The sequence below is a fragment of the Oncorhynchus mykiss genome, chromosome 15 (assembly GCF_057628025.1).
Source record: "Oncorhynchus mykiss isolate SJ-2025 chromosome 15, ASM5762802v1, whole genome shotgun sequence".
Classification (NCBI taxonomy): Eukaryota; Metazoa; Chordata; class Actinopteri; order Salmoniformes; family Salmonidae; genus Oncorhynchus; species Oncorhynchus mykiss.
The window spans coordinates 69,620,001-69,644,353 of record NC_143036.1 but is presented as its reverse complement, the minus strand read 5'-3'; the positions used below and the strand labels follow the sequence as shown (position 1 = coordinate 69,644,353).

General features: G+C 46.4%; 1 protein-coding gene across 1 annotated transcript in view; it reads left to right on the top strand.

Moving 5' to 3' along the window:
* The window catches only part of LOC110513021 (exocyst complex component 4), a 234,029-nt gene that overhangs the window by 151,034 nt on the left and 58,642 nt on the right, over nucleotides 1-24,353 (top strand). The window contains exons 12-14 of the mRNA XM_090199128.1: nucleotides 14,792-14,928; nucleotides 17,034-17,189; nucleotides 22,441-22,619. Of these exons, the coding sequence (XP_090055254.1) occupies nucleotides 14,792-14,928; nucleotides 17,034-17,189; nucleotides 22,441-22,619 (472 nt within the window). The remainder of the gene's footprint in view (nucleotides 1-14,791; nucleotides 14,929-17,033; nucleotides 17,190-22,440; nucleotides 22,620-24,353) is intronic.

The window sequence follows — 24,353 nt, the reverse complement described above, 5'->3', positions numbered from 1 at the left end:
AGGTTTACCTATAAACACACACCCCACAGGTTTACCTATAAACACACACACCCCACAGGTTTACCTATAAACACACACACACCACAGGTTTACCTATAAACACACACACTAGTAAACACTCAAGTTATTCTGGTGTTTACGACTAAATGAGATTCCACCGTAAAAAAACAATATGGTGGAACGCCCAACTTTCTAGGGTCTTATGCAATATAACAATCCATTTAGATGTGATTCAACCCACATGTTGTTTGGGATGCATCGCTCCTTTATCTGTCATAAAACAGATTGACAATTGACAATTTTACAGCTGTTAAAAATGTTGATTTTGCACCTTATCAAAATGACTGAATTTCTACGATTTGGTCTGTACCTTAAATCCCTTTTACAGTATATCTAGAGAGAGAGGGAGAGAGACGGACCGGCTCCTAGCAGTGTGACTGCTGAAGGATAGTGTGTGTTGGGACAGATAACACTACTGTCTGTCTGAGGAAAGAGGAGCAGGAAGTTGGAATGTCAGACCTGTTGAAAACGGTCTCCTGGTTTGAAGGAAAAGGGAGTTTACTTTGAGCCCATGATACAAGATCCAGCTGTCATGTCTCCCCATGAGAAGTTTTTTTTTTTGAATTTTACCCCTTTTTCTCCCCAATTTCGTAGTATCCAATTGTTGTAGTAGCTACTATCTTGTCTCATCGCTACAACTCCCGTACGGGCTCGGGAGAGATGAAGGTTGAAAGTCATGCGTCCTCCGATACACAACCAACCAAGCCGCTGCTTCTTTAACACAGCGCACATCCAACCCGGAAGCCAGCTGCACCAATGTGCCGGAGGAAACACCGTGCACCTGGCCACCTTGGCTAGCGTACACTGCGCCCAGCCCGCCACAGGAGTCGCTGGTGCGCGATGAGACAAGGACACCCAAGCCCTCCCTAACCTGGGCGACGCTAGGCCAATTGTGCGTCGCCCCACGGACTTCCCGGTCGTGGCCGGTTACGACAGAGCCTGGGCGCGAACCCAGGACTCTGATGGCACAGCTGGCGCTGCAGTACAGCGCCCTTAACCACTGCGCCACCCGGGAGGCCTTGAATGAGAAGTTTGATGAAAAATAACATGATGTGTGTGGTGCTATGATAATTAATCTCATTGTACACTTACAGACACACATAGTACACACACACACACACACACACACACACACACACACACACACACACACACACACTCTCTCACACACTCATACAGTACACACTCGCTCACAGAGTACACACACACACGACCCCGCTGAGTGAACATCTCCATCTATAACCTGATCACCCAACTCAGTGGTTGCCATGGGTGATGCTTTGAGTGGGCGGGTTCCACCTCCGCCCCTCCTCCAGAGTGTAATGATGCGACCATCACCGTGGTAACCCCCTGAGGAGAAAGGAGGGAGAGAGAGAAAGAGATGTGTGTGTGTACATCTTCATTAGCACCATGGTGATATGTATTTCATTGCCTTCTGTGGGGGGGTCCATCTCTGTGCTCCATTAGGTCCATATGGAACCTTTTTGTGGGTACACACAGTACACACACACACATTACACACACACATTACACACACACACACATCACACACAGTACACACAGTACACACACACACAGTACACACACACACACACACACACACACAGTACACACATTACACACACACACAATACACACAGTACACACACAGTACACACACACACAATACACACAGTACACACACACACAACACACACACCCACAGTACACACACAACACACACACACACACACACAGTGCACACACAACACACACACACACACCCACAGTACACACACACACAGTGCACACAGTACACACACAGTACACACACACACACACACACACAGTGCACACACACACACACACACACAGTACACACACCGGACCTGTTCGCCGGACGTGCTACCTGTCCCAGACCTGCTGTTTTCAACTCTCTAGAGACAGCAGGAGCGGTAGAGATACTCTTAAGGATCGGCTATGAAAAGCCAACTGACATTTACTCCTGAGGTGCTGACCTGTTGCACCCTCTACAACTACTGTGATTATTATTATTTGACCATGCTGGTCTTTTATGAACATTTAAACGTCTTGGCCATGTTCTGTTATAATCTCCACCCGGCACAGCCAGAAGAGGACTGGCCACCCCTCATAGCCTGGTTCCTCTCTAGGTTTCTTCCTAGGTTCAGTACACAAACACAAACACACACAGTACACAAACGCACACAGTACACAAACGCACACAGTACACAAACGTACACAGTACACACACGTACACACACACACACACACACACAGTACACACACACACACACACACACACACACACACACACACACACACACACACAGTACACACACAGTACACATACACACACAGTACACAAACACACACAGCACACACACACACACACAGTACAAACACAAACACACAGTACACTCACAGTGCACACAGTGCACACACACACACAGTACACGAACACACACAGTACACACGCTCACAGACACTTTCAGACACACACAGTGTACACAGTACACACACACACACTACCCCACTGAGTGAACATCTCTACATCTATAACCTGATAACCCAACCCAGTTGTTGCCATGGGTGATGCTTTGTTGTGGGCAGGTTCCGCCGCCTCCCCTCCACCGGGGTGTAATGATGCTGCCATCACCGTGGTAACCCCCCGAGGAGAAAGGAGGGAGAGAGAGCGAGGGTTGATTACGAGGTTTGACAGAATGCTGTCTGGGAAAACCACAGCATTCTCGGGATTAGTGTTAGGGTCGGAGACACAACTCTGTGTGTGTGTGTGTGTGTGTGTGTGTTGGGGAGCCATCTGTTAAAAGGTGAGTGTGATGTAAGCACACACAGCATCCAAGGCGATGGTGCTGATGATGATAAGGGTTTTAACCCACCCTGGCAAAGCGCATTCTGCTCTTTCATGTTGTGACCCCCCCTGTGGATACAGTCAAATACACAAGATTGTCATCTTACTGCATGTGGCATGTCTAGCTGGGCACTGTTGAATAGCGGACACCGGGTTACTGACATTTCCCCAGATTTCCCACTCCCTTTTCCCGGGATAAACAACTGCGAGAAACCGGTAAATTATAAATATGATCTATGAACAGCATGTTGTTAAATAGAACTGTTAAATGATATGCTGTGTCTCTGTCTTCTCTATGGACCACGGCCTACTCTGCTATCTGCATGATGAATCATCAATGCTCCGAGTGGGGACACACCTCGCATCTCCTTATGGAACGCAGTTTACAATGCATGTTTCATCTCATCCTGGTCTTTCTTGTTCTTGTGAACGGTGGGACTACATTGGCTGCAGCACAGCTTATGCTACATTAATATCAGGATTGCATGCGTATCTAATTTACACATTTCCATCTGGCTTTTGGGGGTCACCTTATTTTTTCATTGTAAAGTTGCAAAATTGCAGCTGCAGAGTTTCACAACAGCCTATCACTCGAATATCATTGCTGCAGAGTTTTACAATAGCCTATCACTCAAATATCATTGCTGCAGAGTTTTACAACAGCCTATCACTCGAATATCATTGCTGCAGAGTTTTACAACAGCCTATCACTCGAATATCATTGCTGCAGAGTTTTACAACAGCCTATCACTCGAATATCTTTGCTTTAAATCAGTGCGCACGCGAGCACTCTGTCGTTCTCTCTCTCCATCAATTCTATTAAAATTGCATCCAAAATAGATAGGCCTAATCATCTTCAAGATCTACAGTACCAGTCAAACGTTTGGACACCTACTCATTCTAGGGGTTTTCTTTATTTGACTATTTTCTACATGGTAGAATAATAGTGAAGACATCAAAACTATGAAATAACACATATGGAATGTGTGTTGGGTCATTGTCCTGTTGAAAGACAAATGATAGTCCCACTAAGCGCAAACCAAATGGGATGGCGTTTTGCTGCAGAATGAAGGGGTAGCCATGCTGGTTATTTTTAAATGTTTTTAATTGAGGCTTTATTTAACTAGGCAAGTTAGTTAAGAACAGCAAAACACCAGTCTCAACGTCAACAGTGAAGAGGTGACTCTGGGATGCTGGCCTTCTAGGCAGAGTTGCAAATACAAAGTCATATCTCAGACTGCCCAATAATAAGAAAAGATTGATGGGCAGAAGAACACAGACACTGGACAGAGGAACTCTGCCTAGAAGGCCAGCATCCCGGAGTCGCTTCTTCACTGTTGATGTTGAGACTGGTGTTTTGCGGCTACTATTTAATGAAGCAGCGAGTTGAGGACTTGAGGACTTGAGGAGTCTGTTTCTCAAACTAGACACTCTAATGTACTTTTGCTCAGTTGTGCACCGGGGCCTCCCACTCTTTTTATTCTGGTTAGAGCCCGTTTGCACTCTTTTGTGAAGGGAGTAGTACACAGCGTTGTACCAGATCTTCAGTTTCTTGGCAATTTCTTGCATGGAAGAGCCTTCATTTCTCAGAACAAGAATAGACTGACGAGTTTCAGAAGAAAGTTTTGAGCCTGTAATCGAACCCTCAAATGCTGATGCTCCAGATACTCAACTAGTCTAAAGAAGGACCCGTTTTATTGCTTATTTAATCAGAACAACAGTTTTCAGCTGTGCTAACATAATTTCAAAAGGGTTTTCTAATGATCAATTAGCATTTTAAAATGCTAAACTTGGATTAGCTAATACAATGTGCTATTGGAACACAGGAGTGATGGTTTCTGATAATGGGCCTCTGTACGCCTATGTAGATATTCCAAAAGAAATCAGCCGTTTACAGCTACAGTAGTCATTTACAACATTAACAATGTCTACACTGTATTTCTGATCAATTTGATGTTATTTTAATGGACAGAAAAAAATTTGCTTTTCTTTCAAAAACAAGGATTTTTCTAAGTGACCCCAAACTTTTGAACAGTAGTGTATATACACACCCACCCACACAGTGCATTCTGAAAGTATTCAGACCCCTTGACTTTATCCACATTTTGTTGCCTTATTCTAAAATGGATTGAATAGTTTTTTTTCTTCTCTTCAATCTACACACAGTACCCCATAATGACGAAGCAAAAACATGTTTTTAGACATTTTTTTTGTTCACTCTGTCATTATGGGGTATTGTGTTTAGATTGATGAGGACATTTAAATAATAATAATAATGTTAGAATAAGGCTGTAATGTAACAAAATGTGGAAAAAGTCAAGGGGTCTGAATACAGTACAAATGCACTGTATACAGTGGCAAGAAAAAGTATGTGAACCCTTTGGAATTACCTGGATTTCTGCATAAATTGGTCATCCAATTTGATCTGATCTTCATCTAAGTCACAACAATAGACAAACACAGTGTGCTTAAACTAATAACACACAAATTATTGTCATTTAAACATTCAACATTCATGTCATTTAAACATTCACAAGTATGTGAACCCTAGGCTAATGACTTCTCCAAAAGTCCTATCAATGAGACGAGATTGGAGATGTTGGTTAGGGCCGCCTTGCCCTATAAAAAACACTCACTAAATTTTAGTTTGCTATTTGCAAGAAGTATTGCCTGATGTGAACCATGCCTTGAATAAAATACATCTCAGAAGACCTAAGATTAAGAATTGTTGACTTGCATAAAGCTGGAAAGGTTTACAAAATATCTCTTAAAAGCCTTGATGTTCATCAGTCCACAGTAAGACACATTGTCTATAAATGGAGAAAGTTCAGCACTGTTGCTACTCTCCCTTGGAATGGCCGTCCCGCAAAGATGACTGCAAGAGCACAGCGCAGAATGCTCAGTGAGGTTATGAAGTATCCTAGAGTGTCAGCTAAAGACTTACAGAAATCTCTGGAACATGCTAACATCTCAGTCTACGATACGTAAAATACTAAACAAGAATGGTGTTCAAGGGAGGACACCACGGAAGGAGCCAATACTGTCCCCAAAAAACATTGCTGCGCTTCTGAAGTTGTAAAAGTGCACCTGGATGTTCCACAGCGCTACTGGCAAAATAGTCTGTGAACAGATGAAACTACAGTTGAGTTGTTTGGAAGGAACACACAACACTATGTGTGGAGAAAAAAGGCACAGCACACCAACATCAAAACCTCATTCCAACTGTAAAGTATGGGGGAAGGAGCATCATGGTTTGGGGCTGCTTTGCTGCCTCAGGGCCTGGACATATTGTGATCGTCGAAGGAAAAATGAATTCCGAAATTTTTCAAGACATTTTACAGAAGAATGTAAGGCTATCTGTCCACCAGTTGAAGCTCAACAGAAGTTAGGTGATGCAACAGTACTACGACCCAAAACACAGAAGTAAATCAACAACAGAATGGCTTCAACAGAAGAAAATATGCCTTCTGGAGTGGCCCAGTCAGTCCTGACCTCAACCCGATCGAGATGGTGTGGCATGACCTCGAGAGTGGTTCACACCAGACATCCCAAGAATATTGCTGAATTGAAACAGTTTTGTAAAGAGGAATGGTCCAAAATTTCTCCTGACCGTTGTGCAGGTCTGATCAGCAACTACAGAAAATGTTTGGTTGAGGTTGTTGCTGCCGAAGGAGGGTCAACCAGTTATTAAATCCAAGGGTTCACATACTTTTCCCACCCTGCACTGTGAATGTTTACACGGTGTGTTCAGTAAAGACATGAAAACATAGAATTGGTTGTGTGTTATTAGTTTAAGCAGACTGTGTTTGTTGAGAAATCCAGGTCATTTCAAAGGGTTCGCATACTTTTTCATGCCACTGTATATATCTCAATATATCAATGTGTTCTCTGACCTCTTTCAGGTAATTAATGCAATGCTGTATTAGCCTTCTATTTAGCTAATGAATGATGGGTTATGCGTAAGCTTCAAACTTACTGCCTTTGTCTCTTGGGCAGAATGCCCCTGCACTCCGCTGGCTTCTCTCCTTAGCTCATGCTGTCCTAGAAACGTATTTCATTTAACTGTTGATGGCGAGGGAGTGGGAATGGTGGGAATGAAGTGACAATAGGTAGAGGAGGTAGGCTAGTACGCACACAACATTACGGGAAATATTATAAAAGGTAGCCTATATATATTTTTTATTTAACCTTTATTTAAGGTCAAGGAACAGTGGGTTAACTGCCTATTCAGGGCAGAATGACAGATTTGTACCTTGTCAGCTGGGGGATTTGAACTTGCAACTTTTTGGTTACTAGTCCAACGCTCTAACCACTAGGCTACCCTGCCGCCCCATCATCCTACTAATTCTAAACATTGAAAATATACCCTATTATATTTTCTTGCCTGTAATAGTCACTTTGTAGGCCGCGTGTCCTGCACCAGCATAGCATGTTCTCTCCCAGCTTCATGGTTTGAACAATGTCTGTAAAGTTAGTCCATGTAATACAGTATCATTCAATACAATACAGTAATAGACTGCAGTCCAGACTTTTGTGTTTTTCTGTCAGGCATAATGTGTGGTAGCCTATATATCAGGCTCTGTATTGGATAATGGCACAATCGATGGGCGATGGATCACAAAATGTCTTTAATGTATGGCTCATCAGACTCCGGTAGCATAAGGCTTGAACTTTGTTACCGATCAAACCTCTAATCAAATCCATACATGTATATGTTTTATATGCTTTTTAAATGTCACTTCCGGTTGTGGTGGGAAATACCGGTGTTACCCTGGAGAAAAGTGATTTGTTCTTAGGTTGGAACATTTTGTAAAATACCGGGAAAATATTCAACCCTACTTGTGCACATGCTGTCGGCTTGACCCATACATTATCCAAACCCTTTCATTAGTTCATTGTGCATGATACTGTATGTGAATAAGACCACAATACATGCTGCTCTTTTTCCAGGGGTTGTACATAAGCATCTCTCTGTGAGGAACTATGACATTCCGCTCTCAATTTGTGCATCATTCCATTAGAGAAGTAGTTGGTTGGATGCATTCACTGATGTAAACACTAACAGCGGGTGCTGATTGGCTGTGATCTGCACTTTAACTCACCAGAGAGGCCTTTGATTTGACGTGATCGGAGGTGACAGCTTGTGATAGGTGTTTTCCACTCTTCTATGAAGAGGCCTCGAGAAGAAGCTCATTTTTTTAGTGACATTTCATTGTCATGTGACTGTTTACATCTTAAATGGCGCTCTATTCCTATTATATTGCACTACTTTTGACCAGGGCTCATAGCGTTCTGGTCAAAAGTAGTGCACTATGTAGGGGTTAGGGTGCCATTTGGACACAAACATTGAATCGTTCCTATGAAGTGAACACCAATCCTCAAACGGGAGGGAGGGAGAGAGATAAGGTTTATATTTCCATTTAGATTGAAGCAGGGCCTAACATGTCTAATGCCATCCAGCCAAGGTTTGTTTGCAGAACTACTGCATGTGTTATTTACAATTTACTGCGTGAACACACGCACACCAGCACGCATACATGCACACTGGAACAAACACACACAGAAAGATAATCAATTATTTTACAACCTTACACACACACACACACACATATGCATGCGCACCCCCCCCCCCACACACACACTGGAACAAACACTTTTACAAAGAGAATCTACCCTTTCATAACCAAACACACAGCCCTCCCTCACTGGGGTAAAGGGGAGTCACACATGAGTAGGACAGCGTCTGGCAGATCATTCATCAACGTCAGCATGGCCTCACGCCTCTGAGACTCCCTCTGCACACGCCGGACGGCCCACATGCTTCTGCTACTTCTGTGTGTGTGTGTGTGTGTATGAGCATGTTATTTGTGTTTGTAGTACCCTGCCCTGCAGACTTGAATGTGGGGTGACACGATTCTCAGCCGACACAGGAGTCAGCGGTTTTGGGTCAGTGATGAGAGTGACGTGGCGGAACGCACGGGGTTAAATGCTCTGGCCCTCTCGATCCATGGGGGCCGCCCCTCGATTAATGGGGAAACCCCTGACCCGTTTCAGGGGCACGACTGAGCCCCTTTACAGCCCTCTCCAGACCCCTCTCCAGGACCTTGAATGTGTGGATCTGTTCGTAACAGAGACAGGACAGCAGTACAGGGGTAGAAGATTAGGGATAGTTTCCATGTCAATTCAGTCTGTACATTTAATACCATTTTATTTGATCAATTCTACAGTTTCAGCAATATGGCAAGGCCTAGTAGTGGACCATTCAATAGAGAGCATCCACTGGGCACAGACGGCAGTTCAACGTCTAGTTTTGATTTACATTTGGTTGAGTTGTCAACTAACGTGAATTCAATGTGAAATCAACCAAAAATATCACCATCTCATTGGATTTATGTTAAAAGTTGGGACTTTTTGCTCATCCAATCTGTTTTCCGCGTTGATTCAACGTCATCAATTATATTTTTTGGGTTGAGATTACATTGAAACAACGTTGATTCTACCAGTTTTTGACCAGTGTGCATCATGGCAGCTTTAAGTTCCTTTCGCTATTTCACTCAGGACACTCTGATGCACTCAAGGTCCAAAAATGCTCAATATGTCCTCTATCATCACAATCAGTGAGAGGAATGAGAGAAACTGTTCCTTAGATCAGTCTCTTTATAGGAAGATGACTGGTGTACTATTATCACACTAGAGCTTCAAAGTCATCAAGAACACATCCCGCCACTTACACCGGATACCTCCCCTGCTCTCGCCTGTATTCAGGAGTGTTTACAACTCTAATAACTGCTATTATCACCTGCTCAGGCATTTCTATGGCGATACCACTGCATTAACGACGGCAGCCAATGACACGACAGTCTGAGTGCTCACTGTGCACTCTTTTCATCATTAGCTCTCAGAGATGGGGCCTTTCACACTCTGATGGAATTTATGCTGTTAAATTGCTGAATTTCTAGACCCATTTTGTGTATCGCCGGCCTCAATTAAATTTGCTTTCAGCTAGACTCCGACACAAAATAGAACAAAAGGAAGTACAAAGTGCAAGTCAGCCATGTTTCACTGTGTGTGTGTGTGCTCTGGTTTTAATGCATTTTATAGAGGAGTACTAGAGAGAGTGTGACTGTGAGTCTGTTGCTTAAAGCTAGAGTGTTTGTGGAAAGAGAGTGAGTTGTCAATAAAGTTGTCTCATGGGAAAAGTTTCACCAGCCCCCAGAATGCATTTCGTCTCCTCCTTGTGTAACCGTTAAATAAGATGGAGAGGTCCCACTGTTGTCAAGACCTCTGTGAATTCTCTCTCTCTTTCCCTGTCTCTCTCGCCCTTCGTCCCTCTCGCGCTCGCTCTCTCTCTCTCTCTCTCCTTCTCTCACGCTCTCTCTCCTTCTCTCGCCCTTCGTCCCTCTCTCTCTCTCTCTCTCTCTCTCTCTCTCTCCTTCTCTCGTCCTTCGTCTCTCTCTCTCTCCTTCTCTCGCCCTTCGTCCCTCTCGCGCTCTCTCTCTCTCTCTCTCTCCTTCTCTCGCCCTTTGTCCCCCTCTCTCTCTCTCTCTCCTTCGTCCCTCTCTCTCTCTCTCTCTCTCTCTCTCTCTCTCTCTCGCCCTTCGTCTCTCTCTCTCTCTCTCTCCTTCTCTCGCCCTTCGTCCCTCTCGCGCTCTCTCTCTCTCTCTCTCCTTCTCTCGCCCTTCGTCTCTCTCTCTTTCTCTCTCCTTCTCTCGCCCTTCGTCTCTCTCTCTCTCTCTCTCTCTCTCCTTCTCTCGCCCTTCGTCCCTCTCTCTCTCTCTCTCTCTCTCTCTCCTTCTCTCAATCTGCGGCCCTTGATGACTGTTTAATGATTTCTGCTGCAAAGACGAATGGCTATGTTAAATGAGCAGAATTAGACAAGGCAAGCAGAGCCAGAGCATTTGTTCCAGGAGTAATGGATCTGGGATCCATTGTTTACCATTCCTGACCTGCTGATATCCAGCCTCACTAACTCATAGTAGGAGAGAGAAAGAATAGTGGACTTAGTGTTTAAACACCAAGGAAAGAGAGAAAAAGAAAGAAAGAAAGAGAGAGGTCAAAAGGGGAAGATTTCATCGTTCATCATTCTTTTAAGTTTTTTAGCAACTGAAGGTGATTTGAAAGTGAAAGCTAACAGTTGTATGGCTGATTCATTGGAGTTGGCTTTAGTTCTTACCCAATAACAGGATGGCCATCATCTCCTTGGCTCTCACAGCGACTCCTTCCATCGTCTCTGTGATGACAAATAGAGAAAGTCCTCTTCCTGGCTCCATCACACACTCACTGGGGGTTCTGGACTGTTTGTGTACGTACTGTGTGTGTACTGTGTGTGTACTGTGTGTGAACTGTGTGTGTACTGTGTGTGTGTACTGTGTGTGAGAACTGTGTGTGAGAATTGTGTGTGAGAACTGTGTATGTACTGTGTGTGTACTGTGTGTGTACTGTGTGTGTACTGTGTGTGTACTGTGTGTGTGTTCGACAGTGCACGTGCCTGTACGTCTGCTTGTGTCTAGAAGTTCCAGCCCTCCCCTGCTGAGTGAATGGGTCCCTGCTCTCCTCCGACAGGCTGGCAGGGGGCCGTGGGCAATGGGACTGGGGGGTCCCCTGGCGGAGTTTCATGACAGGGACCAGCCTTGTGGAGCTTTGGGTATGGGCAGCGCTACAGATCATTACCCCCCAGCAGGAAGAGGGACCAGGGGGCCAGCCAGTAGTCCCTTTAATCAGTAACTGCCCTCTTCAGGCCACTGCTGTTCCCTGCTGACTACACGCTGCCACAGCTGGACATCTTCAACAGTGTAAGAGTTGGTACAGCCAGCTGCCACTGCTAACCAACACTGCTGCTGCTACTTACACACTTTGAAACACTGTGCTACTTCTAAACTAGCGCTTAGCACTGCTGTGGCTAATGCTAGTGAGTTTCAATGGATCACTCCACTGTGTGCGCTAGTATCAGTCTTTATTTGAATCAAACACACTTTGTCTTGGTCTGACCCATAGAAACAACTCACACGCTAAGAAATACATTTGTATTGATAAAATACCAGATGAAATGAATGGACATTATAGAAAATAGTGAGGGAGGAAAAATAAGTTAATAATTTAAATAAGAGGAAAGATGATAGTTGTTCCTCACTGTTCACCAGTAGCCAGGGAAACGGGTGTTCTGATGACTGCACATACTGCCACTAGTATACACATCCACTCCCAATAGTATGTGTGTACAAATACAAGCATCTGTATACAAACTGTACTCTGACTCCTTAAGAGTCATGATTTTAGTGTTTCATGAACATAGTGAGTCAAAGAATGACCACTCCTAGCAGAGACTTGTAGATCACCTGGAGCCAGTGGGCTTGGCGACGTGAATGAAGCAATGGCCAGCCAATGAGATCATACAGGTCGCAGTGCTGGGTAGTATATGGGGCTTTGGTGACAAAACAGATGGCACTGTGATAGACTGCATCCAATTTGTTGAGTAAAGTGTTGGAGGCTATTTTGTAAATTACATCGCCGAAGTCGAGGATCGGTAGGTTGGTCAGTTTTACAAGGGTATGTTTGGCAGCATGAGTGAAGGATGCTTTGTTGCGATATCGGAAGCCAATTCTAGATTTAATTTTGGATTGGAGATGCTTAATGTGAGCCTGGAAGGAGAGTTTACAGTCTAACCAGACACCTTGGTATTTGTAGTTGTCCACATATTCTAGGTCAGAACCGTCCAGAGTAGTGATGCTGGACAGGAGGGCAGGTGCAGGCAGTGATCGGTTGAATAGCATGCATTTAGTTTTACACCAACTGCATTTAAGAGCAGTTGGATGCCACGGAAGGAGAGTTGTATGGCATTGAAGCTTGTCTGGAGGTTAGTTAACACAGTGTCCAAAGAAGGGCCAGAAGTATACAGAATGGTGTCGGCTGCGTAGAGGTGGATCAGAGAATCACCAGCAGCAAGAGCAACATCATTGATGTATACAGAAAAGAGAGTCGGCCCGAGAATTGAACCCTGTGGCACCCCCATAGAGACTGCCAGAGGTCCGGACAACAGGCCCTCCGATTTGACACACTGAACTCTATCAGAGAAGTAGTTGGTGAACCAGACGAGGCAATCATTTGAGAAACCAGGGCTGTTGATAAGAATGTGGTGATTGACAGAGTCGAAAGGCTTGGCCAGGTCGATGAATACGGCTGCACAAGAATGTCTCTTATCGATGGCGGTTATGATATCATTTAGGACCTTGAGCGTGGCTGAGGTGCACCCATGACCAGCTCGGAAACCAGGTTGCATAGCGGAGAAGGTGTGGTGGGATGTGAAATGGTCAGTAATCTGTTTGTTAACTTGGCTTTCGAAGACCTTAGAAAGGCAGGGTAGGATAGATATAGGTCTGTAGCAGTTTGGGTGTAGAGTGTCTCCCCTTTTGAAAAACACACAGAACAGTATCCTCACCAGCCTCACACAAACACACAGAACAGTATCCTCACCACCCTCACACAGAACAGTATCCTCACCGCCCATGTTCGACCAGCAGGTGTCCAAATATTTCTGGTCATGTAGTGTAGGCCTGTGGCAGTGGTGTCAAGTTAGGTGTGCGTGTGTGTATTGAAGTGTCTGCTTCCATCCTGCTATTTGTTACGCTACACTGGCTAACCTGTCATGACTGTAGTTTTGTCTGAGCTCACTGGGGATCTTGTCATGCGTGTAGGCATAGGTACACACCTACACACACACTCACCTGATCTCTCTCTCTCACACACACACACACACACACACACACACACACACACACCTGATCTCTCTCTCTCACACACACACACACACACACACACACACACACACACACACACACTCACCTGATCTCTCTCTCTCACACACACACACACACACACACACACACACACACACACACACTCACCTGATCTCTCTCTCTCTCACACACACACACACACACACACACACACACACACACACACTCACCTGATCTCTCTCTCTCTCACACACACACACACACACACACACACACACACACACACACACACACACACACACACAAACTCACCTGATCTCTCTCTCTCACACACACACACACACACACACACACACACACACACACACACACACACTCACCTGATCTCTCTCTCTCTCACACACACACACACACACCTCCTGCCACTCCTCTGACATGGTGGTATATCGTTGACAATGACAAGCTCCCAACAGCATCCAGTCCCTGACAGGAGAATATAGTCATTGTATTAGATTGGTTGCCTGCTGACGGCTTTGCACATCGGACAGGAGAGACTTGACAGTCCCACTCCTCAACACTGGTGTTACACTGCTTCAGGAGACTTCATCTGCTCTCCTTCTAGTGGCTGTAAGGAGATCCTGCGTCCCAAATTGCACCATATTCCCTGTATAGTGTACTACTTTTGTCCAGAGCCCTGGGACCTGGTCAAAAGTAGTACACTATATAGAGAATAGGGTGTCATTTGGGACTCAGTGATATGTTTCGTGGTTAAGGGAGGACAAGGGAGTGGCTGAATTACAAGGATCACTGGGCTCAGAGCTGAGGCGACAGTGACAGTTTTGTGGTTGAAATGAAAAACGTTATGTGGGATGAGGTTAGGACTCTTTCACATCGTCATACCACAATATGTTTCATATTTATTTATTTATTTGATATATAATTTCAACTGCCTTCTTTTTTATAATGAGAACAAAGAACAAAACATAGTTTCACTAGTGTCTAAGTATTAACAGCTGAAACATATTCTCTACCTCTCTCCATGTAAGGAGCTTGATTATTTCTGCCTGGAATTAACCATTTCATGTATCATTCTGAATGTGTTAAGCCTGTATTTGTGTGTCCTCTCCAGAGCACAGTAGTCGTGGAGAAGTCCATCCAGGACCTGATGACTCTGATGCAGGACCTGAGTGCCTACTCCAACCAGTTCCTGGAGATGGTCTGTGACAAGCTGAAGGAGTACAAGGAGGTCTGCAACACCTCGTACAGGTAAGAGTTAGACTGACTCAGGACCAGCTGAAGGAGTACAAGGAGGTCTGCAACACCTCGTACAGGTAAGAGTTAGACTGACTCAGGACCAGCTGAAGGAGTACAAGGAGGTCTGCAACACCTCGTACAGGTAAGAGTTAGACTGACTCAGGACCAGCTGAACGAGAACAAGGAGGTCTGCAACACCTCGTACAGGTAAGAGTTAGACTGACTCAGGACCAGCTGAAGGAGTACAAGGAGGTCTGCAACACCTCGTACAGGTAAGAGTTAGACTGACTCAGGACCAGCTGAAGGAGTACAAGGAGGTCTGCAACACCTCGTACAGGTAAGAGTTAGACTGACTCAGGACCAGCTGAATGAGAACAAGGAGGTCTGCAACACCTCGTACAGGTAAGAGTTAGACTGACTCAGGACCAGCTGAAGGAGTACAAGGAGGTCTGCAACACCTCGTACAGGTAAGAGTTAGACTGACTCAGGACCAGCTGAACGAGAACAAGGAGGTCTGCAACACCTCGTACAGGTAAGAGTTAGACTGACTCAGGACCAGCTGAAGGAGAACAAGGAGGTCTGCAACACCTCGTACAGGTAAGAGTTAGACTGACTCAGGACCAGCTGAAGGAGTACAAGGAGGTCTGCAACACCTCGTACAGGTAAGAGTTAGACTGACTCAGGACCAGCTGAAGGAGTACATGGAGGTCTTGTACTGAGGAAAGTGGTTCCTCTCTTCCTTGCTAGAAGGTATAGAAACACAAATGTCATTTCACTCAATTTGTTCTGCTTGAGGGTATATTGTGCTTCAGCAGTGCTCTCTCTCTCTGACACACGCTCACACCTCTGCTGTGCTTGTCTTCATCTGGCTGAACCCCAGAGAGATTTAGGCTGACCTCTGTACAGATGGAGACCCAGCGCTCTGCCTCCCCTCCTCTACCCCTCCATCCTCTAGCCCTCCATCCTCTACCCCTCCATCCTCTACCCCTCCATCCTTTACCCCTCCACCCCTCTACCTTTCCTCTACCCCTCCATCCTCTACCCCTCCATTCTCTACCCCTCCATCCTCTACCCCTCCATTCTCTACCCCTCCATCCTCTACCCCTCCACCCTCTACCTTTCCTCTACCTCTCCTCTACCCCTCCATCCTCTACCCCTCCATCCTCTACCCCTCCATCCTCTACCCCTCCATTCTCTACCCCTCCATCCTCTACCCCTCCATTCTCTACCCCTCCATCCTCTACCTCTCCTCTACCCCTCCACCCCTCTACCTTTCCTCTACCCCTCCATCCTCTACCTCTCCTCTACCCCTCCATCCTCCACCCCTCCACCCCTCTACCTTTCCTCTACCCCTCTGTCCTCTACCCCTCTGTCCTCTACCCCTCTGTCCTCTACCCCTCCATCCTCTACCCCTCCATCCTCTACCTCTCCTCTACCCCATCATCCTCTACCCCTCCATCCTCTACCTCTCCTCTACCCCTCCGTCCTCTACCCTCCATCCTCTACCTCTCCATCCTCTACCTCTCCTCTACCCCTCCATCCTCTACCCCTCCACCCTCTACCTCTCCCCTACCCCTCCATCCTCTACCTCTCCTCTACCCCTCCATCCTCTACCTCTCCTCTACCCCTCCATCCTCTACCCCTCTACCCTCTACCTCTCCTCTACCCCTCCATCCTCTACCTCTCCTCTACCCCTCCATCCTCTACCTCTCCTCTACCCCTCCATCCTCTACCTCTCATCCTCTACCTCTCCTCTACCCCTCCATCCTCTACCTCTCCTCTACCCCTCCATCCTCTACCTCTCCTCTACCCCTCCATCCTCTACCTCTCCTCTACCCCTCCATCCTCTACCCCTCCATCCTCTACCTCTCCATCCTCTACCTCTCCTCTACCCCTCTACCTCTCCTCTCACCTGACCAGGTGTTACTCCCTCTATGGGTGTGTAAACACTGTGCCTCAGCTGCCTGCTGTGTGTCTATGGGTGGTTCTGTGGACTCAAGCACTGATCCAGCTAAGCAGTTATCCTCATGCAGGCAATCTGTCCTCATCCACCCTCATGCTATGCTGTCTGTCTGTACTGTACAGTTCATGATCTCTCTCTGTCCTGTGTGTCCCAGGGGCATAGTCCAGTGTGAGGAGAAGCTGACCATCAGTGCGTCGTGGTCTAAGGACGAGGACATCAGCCGACTGCTCCAGTCTCTCCCCAACTGGGCTAACATGGCCCAGCCCAGACAGCTCCGACAGAAGAGAGAGGATGAGGAGGACTTTACCAGGTCACACAGAACAGTATCCTCACCACCCTCACACAGAACAGTATCCTCACCACCCTCACACAAACACACAGAACGTTATCCTTACCACCCCTCCACCCTAACACAAACACACAGAACAGTATCCTCACCACCCTCACACAAACACACAGAACAGTATCCTCACCACCCTCACACAAACACACAGAACAGTATCCTCACCACCCTAACACAAACACACAGAACAGTATCCTCACCACCCTCACACAAACACACAGAACACTATCCTCACCACCCAAACACAAACACAAGGAACAGTATCCTCACCACCCTCACACAAACACACAGAACGGTATCCTTACCACCCCTCCACCCTAACACAAACACACAGAACAGTATCCTCACCACCCTCACACAAACACACAGAACGGTATCCTTACCACCCCTCCACCCTAACACAAACACACAGAACAATATCCTCACCACCCTCACACAAACACACAGAACAGTATCCTCACCACCCTCACACAAACACACAGAACACTATCCTCACCACCCAAACACAAACACAAGGAACAGTATCCTCACCACCCAAACACAAACACACAGAACAGTATCCTCACCACCCTCATACAAACACACAGAACAGTATCCTCACCACCCTCACACAAACACACAGAACACTATCCTCACCACCCAAACACAAACACACAGAACAGTATCCTCACCACCCTCACACAAACACACAGAACACTATCCTCACCACCCAAACACAAACACACAGAACAGTATCCTCACCACCCTCACACAAACACACAGAACAGTATCCTCACCACCCTAACACAAACACACAGAACAATATCCTCACCACCCTCACACAAACACACAGAACACTATCCTCACCACCCAAACACAAACACACAGAACAGTATCCTCACCACCCTCACACAAACACACAGAACAGTATCCTCACCACGCCTCCACCCTAACACAAACACACAGAACAATATCCTCACCACCATAACACAAACACACAGAACAGTATCCTCACCACCCTAACACAAACACACAGAACAGTATCCTCACCACCCTAACACAAACACACAGAACAGTATCCTCACCACCCTCGCACAAACACACAGAACAGTATCCTCACCACCCTCACACAAACACACAGAACAGTATCCTCACCACCCTCACACAAACACACAGAACGGTATCCTTACCATTCCGCCACCCTAACACAAACACACAGAACAATATCCTCACCACCCTCGCACAAACACACAGAACAGTATCCTCACCACCCTCACACAAACACACAGAACAGTATCCTCACCACCCTCACACAAACACACAGAACGGTATCCTTACCATTCCGCCACCCTAACACAAACACACAGAACAATATCCTCACCACCCTCACACAAACACACAGAACAGTATCCTCACCACCCTAACACAAACACACAGAACAGTATCCTCACCACCCTCACACAAACACACAGAACAGTATCCTCACCACCCTCACACAAACACACAGAACAGTATCCTCACCACCACTCCACCCTAACACAAACACACAGAACAATATCCTCACCACCCTAACACAAACACACAGAACAGTATCCTCACCACCCTCACACAAACACACAGAACAGTATCCTCACCACCCAAACACACAGAACAGTATTCTCACCACCCCTCCACCCTAACACAAACACACAGAACAGTATTCTCACCACCCTCACACAAACACACAGAACGGTATCCTCACCACCCTCACACAAACACACAGAACAGTATCCTCACCACCCAAACACAAACACACAGAACAGTATCCTCACCACCCTCACACAAACACACAGAACGGTATCCTCACCACCCCTCCACCCTAACACAAACACACAGAACAGTATCCTCACCACCCTAACACAAACACACATAACAGTATCCTCACCACCCTCACACAAACACACAGAACGGTATCCTTACCATTCCGCCACCCTAACACAAACACACAGAACAATATCCTCACCACCCTCACACAAACACACAGAACAGTATCCTCACCACCCTAACACAAACACACAGAACAGTATCCTCACCACCCTCACACAAACACACAGAACAGTATCCTCACCACCCTCACACAAACACACAGAACAGTATCCTCACCACCACTCCACCCTAACACAAACACACAGAACAATATCCTCACCACCCTAACACAAACACACAGAACAGTATCCTCACCACCCTCACACAAACACACAGAACAGTATCCTCACCACCCAAACACACAGAACAGTATTCTCACCACCCCTCCACCCTAACACAAACACACAGAACAGTATTCTCACCACCCTCACACAAACACACAGAACGGTATCCTCACCACCCTCACACAAACACACAGAACAGTATCCTCACCACCCAAACACAAACACACAGAACAGTATCCTCACCACCCTCACACAAACACACAGAACGGTATCCTCACCACCCCTCCACCCTAACACAAACACACAGAACAGTATCCTCACCACCCTAACACAAACACACAGAACACTATCCTCACCACCCTAACATAAACACACAGAACAGTATCCGCACCACCCTAACACAAACACACAGAACAGTATCCTCGCCACCCTAACACAAACACACAGAACAATATCCTCACCACCCCCCCACCCTAACATAAACACACAGAACAGTATCCTCACTGCCCCCCCACCCTAACATAAACACACAGAACAGTATCCTCACCACCCTAACATAAACACACAGAACAGTATCCTCACCGCCCTAACATAAACACACAGAACAGTATCCTCACCGCCCCCCCCCCCCCCCCCACCCTAACATAAACACACAGAACAGTATCCTCACCACCTTAACATAAACACACAGAACAGTATCCTCACCGCCCCCCCACCCTAACATAAACACACAGAACAGTATCCTCACCACCCTAACATAAACACACAGAACAGTATCCTCACCACCCTAACATAAACACACAGAACAGTATCCCCACCACCCTAGCATAAACACACAGAACAGTATCCTCACCGCCCCCCCCCCTAACATAAACACACAGAACAGTATCCTCACTCCCTCCAGCCCTTCATCAACATGCTGTGGTTGAACAAGACAGACATGTACAGGAAGTAGTGATTGCTCCATAAGGATGTAACATTATTTATCTGAAGGAAGGAGGGATCCAAATAATTTGGGAGGAGAAGATGGGTCATTCTTATTGACAGAGCTTTCAATGTGTGCTCTCTTCAGGAAGGATGCTCATTGGCCTGGAATTGTAAATAAATCAATGAATGGGTGATGGATTTAAATGCAAGGAGAATCTTTTAGACTTTTTTTAATTTGAGTCACAACCACAGACATTTTCAACATTCTTTGGAGGGATTAGAGGCTCCACGTCTGGCAACCCAGCGCTCCTTTTGATCACGCTCCAATAATAAGGGCCCTGCTTGGAACAAGTCATTCAGTTCTTCCTGATCTCTTTCATTCTCTGTTTTCTCTCTCTCTCGCTCTCTGTCATTCTCTGTTTTCTCTCGCTCTCTTTCATTCTGTTTTCTCTCTCACTCTTTCATTCTCTGTTTTCTCTCTCGCTCTCTCTCTCCCTCTCTCTCCCTCTCTCTCCCTTTCTCTCCCTCTCTCTCTCTCTCTCTCTCTCTCTTTCTCTTTTTCTCTTTCGAGTTTTGATATTGAAGTGAATTCACCAAGGCTGCTGGTCAGTAGTCACGCAAAAAAATGAGGATATTCTTTGCTGTCTTCTCCTCAAGGCTGTGTTCTTGTCATGTGCCTGCTAACATGTGTGAAGTCTGAAACGTCGCATTGCCTTAAAATATAGCTCTCTCTCGCTCTTTCTTTCTTTCTCTCACACACACACACACACACACACACACACACACACACACACACACACACACACACACACACACACACACACACACGCATGCATGCACTCTCAGTTGAGTCTTTTTCTCTCTCTCCCTCCTCTTTCTACCCACCCAGCCTTTACTATGACGTCTCTCTCCCCTTCCCTCTCTATCTGCTCCTGCTCCAGTTACTAGCTAGCCATTGGGCCTGTGGTGACTGAACTAAGTTAGTCAGTCAGTCCTAAATCACAGTGAAGGTCATTACTGGAAGCCCAAGGCCTCATTGAGATGCATGCTGGAGTTGATGTGACTGGTCTGTCTGTCCGTCCAGGGTACAGCTCCACACGGTGCCAGCCATCCTCTGTGCAGGGGACCGTGGGATTGTTATTATAGTCCCCTCCCCCCTAATCCTCCTCACCCCCCAATAAATGTCCTTCTCCTTTTCACTATCCTCCTGCCTTCCACTACTGTCCTCTCCTTGATTCTAGGGAATCCTTATCTGGAGCTGTTGACAGGTTTTAAGCCGCTACTCTTAATGCACAACCCATATCCAGAAGAGAAACCCTTCTCTCTCTACCCTGGTCCCAGAGCTTCTCATCTCCTATATCCAGAAGAGAAACCCTTATCTCTCTACCCTGGTCCCAGAGCTCCCCATCTCCTATATCCAGAAGATAAACCCTTCTCTCTCTACCCTGGTCCCAGAGCTTCCCATCTCCTATATCCAGAAGAGAAACCCTTCTCTCTCTACCCTGGTCCCAGAGCTTCCCATCTCCTATATCCAGAAGAGAAACCCTCTCTCTCTACCCTGGTCCCAGAGCTTCCCATCTCCTATATCCAGAAGAGAAACCCATCTCTCTCTACCCTGGTCCCAGGGCTTCCCATCTCCAGTTGTCATTATGAAGCCAAACAATGACCAACAGATTTGGAAAGACGGTACAAACAGATCTGGGACCAGGCTAACCCTTGTTTGAAGATCAGGCAGTTAGTTCAAACAGATCTGGGACCAGGCTAACCCTTGTTTGAAGATCAGGCAGTTAGTTCAAACAGATCTGGGACCAGGCTAACCCTTGTTTGAAGATCAGACCGTTAGTTCAAACAGATCTGGGACCAGGCTAACCCTTGTTTGAATATCAGACGGTTAGTTCTAACTACTCTCATGACCATTTTAGAACCTGTCTAGAACAGTCACATTGACTGATTTTGTCTAATACAACTTTTTTTGTTTCCTCTCTCCTCCTCCATTTCCTCTCTCCTCCTCCATTTCCTCTCTCCTCCTCCATTTCCTCTCTCCTCCTACATCTCCTCTCTCCTCCTCCATCTCCTCTCTCCTCCTCCATTTCCTCTCTCCTCCTCCATTCCCACCGATCCAGGGCGGCGTTTGCCAAGGAGTCAGAGGTGCTGACGGGTAACCTGGGTGACAAGCTGATCCCGCAGAACGAGATCCTGCGTGACGTGAGCGACCTGAAGGCCCTTGCCAACCTGCAGGAGAGCATGGAGTGGCTGGCCTCCAGACTCAAAGGCTTCTTCATCAACCTGCCCCACGCTGCCAGTGAGTATACACGCACACGCGCAGAGGCAGGCATACATACATACACACCTTATGGCTTCCATTCATGCAGGGTTGGTGGGGTGTGCGTGGGGAGGGGTGAGGTGTGTGTGTGTGTGGACTGAAGGGCTGCTTGTTCAACACCTGTCCCACACAGCCAATGAATGAACAGTATACAACACAAGGAGGTTCCATAATGCTAACATGGACTGTGTAACGTTTTGTTCTAGATACTGCCACTAGTATACACATCCACTCCCAATGCTATGTATATGTACACACACTGTAGTCTGACACCTTAACAGGCATGATTAGTAGCAGTAGTTATTTATTCTCTGTCACACACACACACACACACACACACACACACACACACACACACACACACACACACACACACACAGCAGTAGTTTTCCTCTCTGTCATTAAGAGTTTGTCTGAGTGAATTACCACCGTCTAATTAGAGCCAGGTAGGAGGGCCTCCAGAAACAAACACCACTTTATACACACTCTAATTAGCCCTGGAAGTGTGTGGTTTGTTTCAGAACTGTCAAAGACCTTTTACTCACCGTCTTTACAGAGACCTCATTTATCAGTGAAAATGTGTGTGTGTTCCATTGTCATCAGCAGGCTGAGGATGTTTCTGATCTTGTAGTCCAACTCTTATGGTGGTGTGTCCATACAGATAGAATATCATTCTAATTGTGCCATCCTTCAATATGTAATCACAACCTTGATGGTGATGCTCAGACCACACCCAGAAGGGTTCAGAACACACACACACACACACACACACACACACACACGCACACACACACACACACACACACTTGTAGAAAGGACACAGCCCATCTTAAACTCAGTGTTGTGATCACCTGTTCCAGAGCATGAAAGTCACAGTTCTTCCTCTGTTGCATCCCATGTCACCTCCTTCATTTTACACCTATAAAAGTTCCTATTTCCTCTGTGAACTTCCCCTTTCTGGACGACTTAAATGAGGGATTTTCTTTCTATTGTTTTTTTGGGGGGGTGGAAGAGGAAACAGTCGGAGCGCTGTTCCTTCCTCCTCGGCAGCTCAGATAAGAATTCAATAAGAGAACGGGCGGCGAACGTGGCATAATTATCATTAATTCTGCCGAGTGGCATTAATGGAGTGTGTTTTATCATGGGGGGACAGCCACAGTATTGTTCATTATTTAGTGTTTGCCTTGGTTGATGGGGCTCGGCGCGACACGGCGGAGGGGGAGAAAAACCTCCCTTCTTATCTCTCCGTTTCCCCCTTCTTCCCTAAATTGGATTTCATATTACAGAGGTAGTCAGGTATGGACAAGTCATTTTCCTTCTCTTGTCTTCCTCGACTCGTACACGTTTTCTTCTCTCTCTCCGCGGCGTGATGGCCGTGCTAGATGAAGGAGTCTTTCAGTCGGGCCGGCTGTCCTCTGGAGTGTGGCGAGGTCCTGTAGCACCCATGTTCCTCCACGGTAGCGGAACGAATGAACGACCTTGAGACAGACAGGACCAGAGTCATAGAGTTTAGTCATTGAGGTTTCTACCAAAAGCATTAGGATGCATAGTGTTTCCATGAAACCACATCACCTGATTGATTTAATGTATTGGATAATTAACCATCAACATTACATATATTAAACACCAAGCTTATTTCCGTTGTTGTCCTCCGCATTCTCTGATGGTGCTGTTTCAGGCAGGAAGTGTGGGACTGCGGTGTCATTGTCCTTC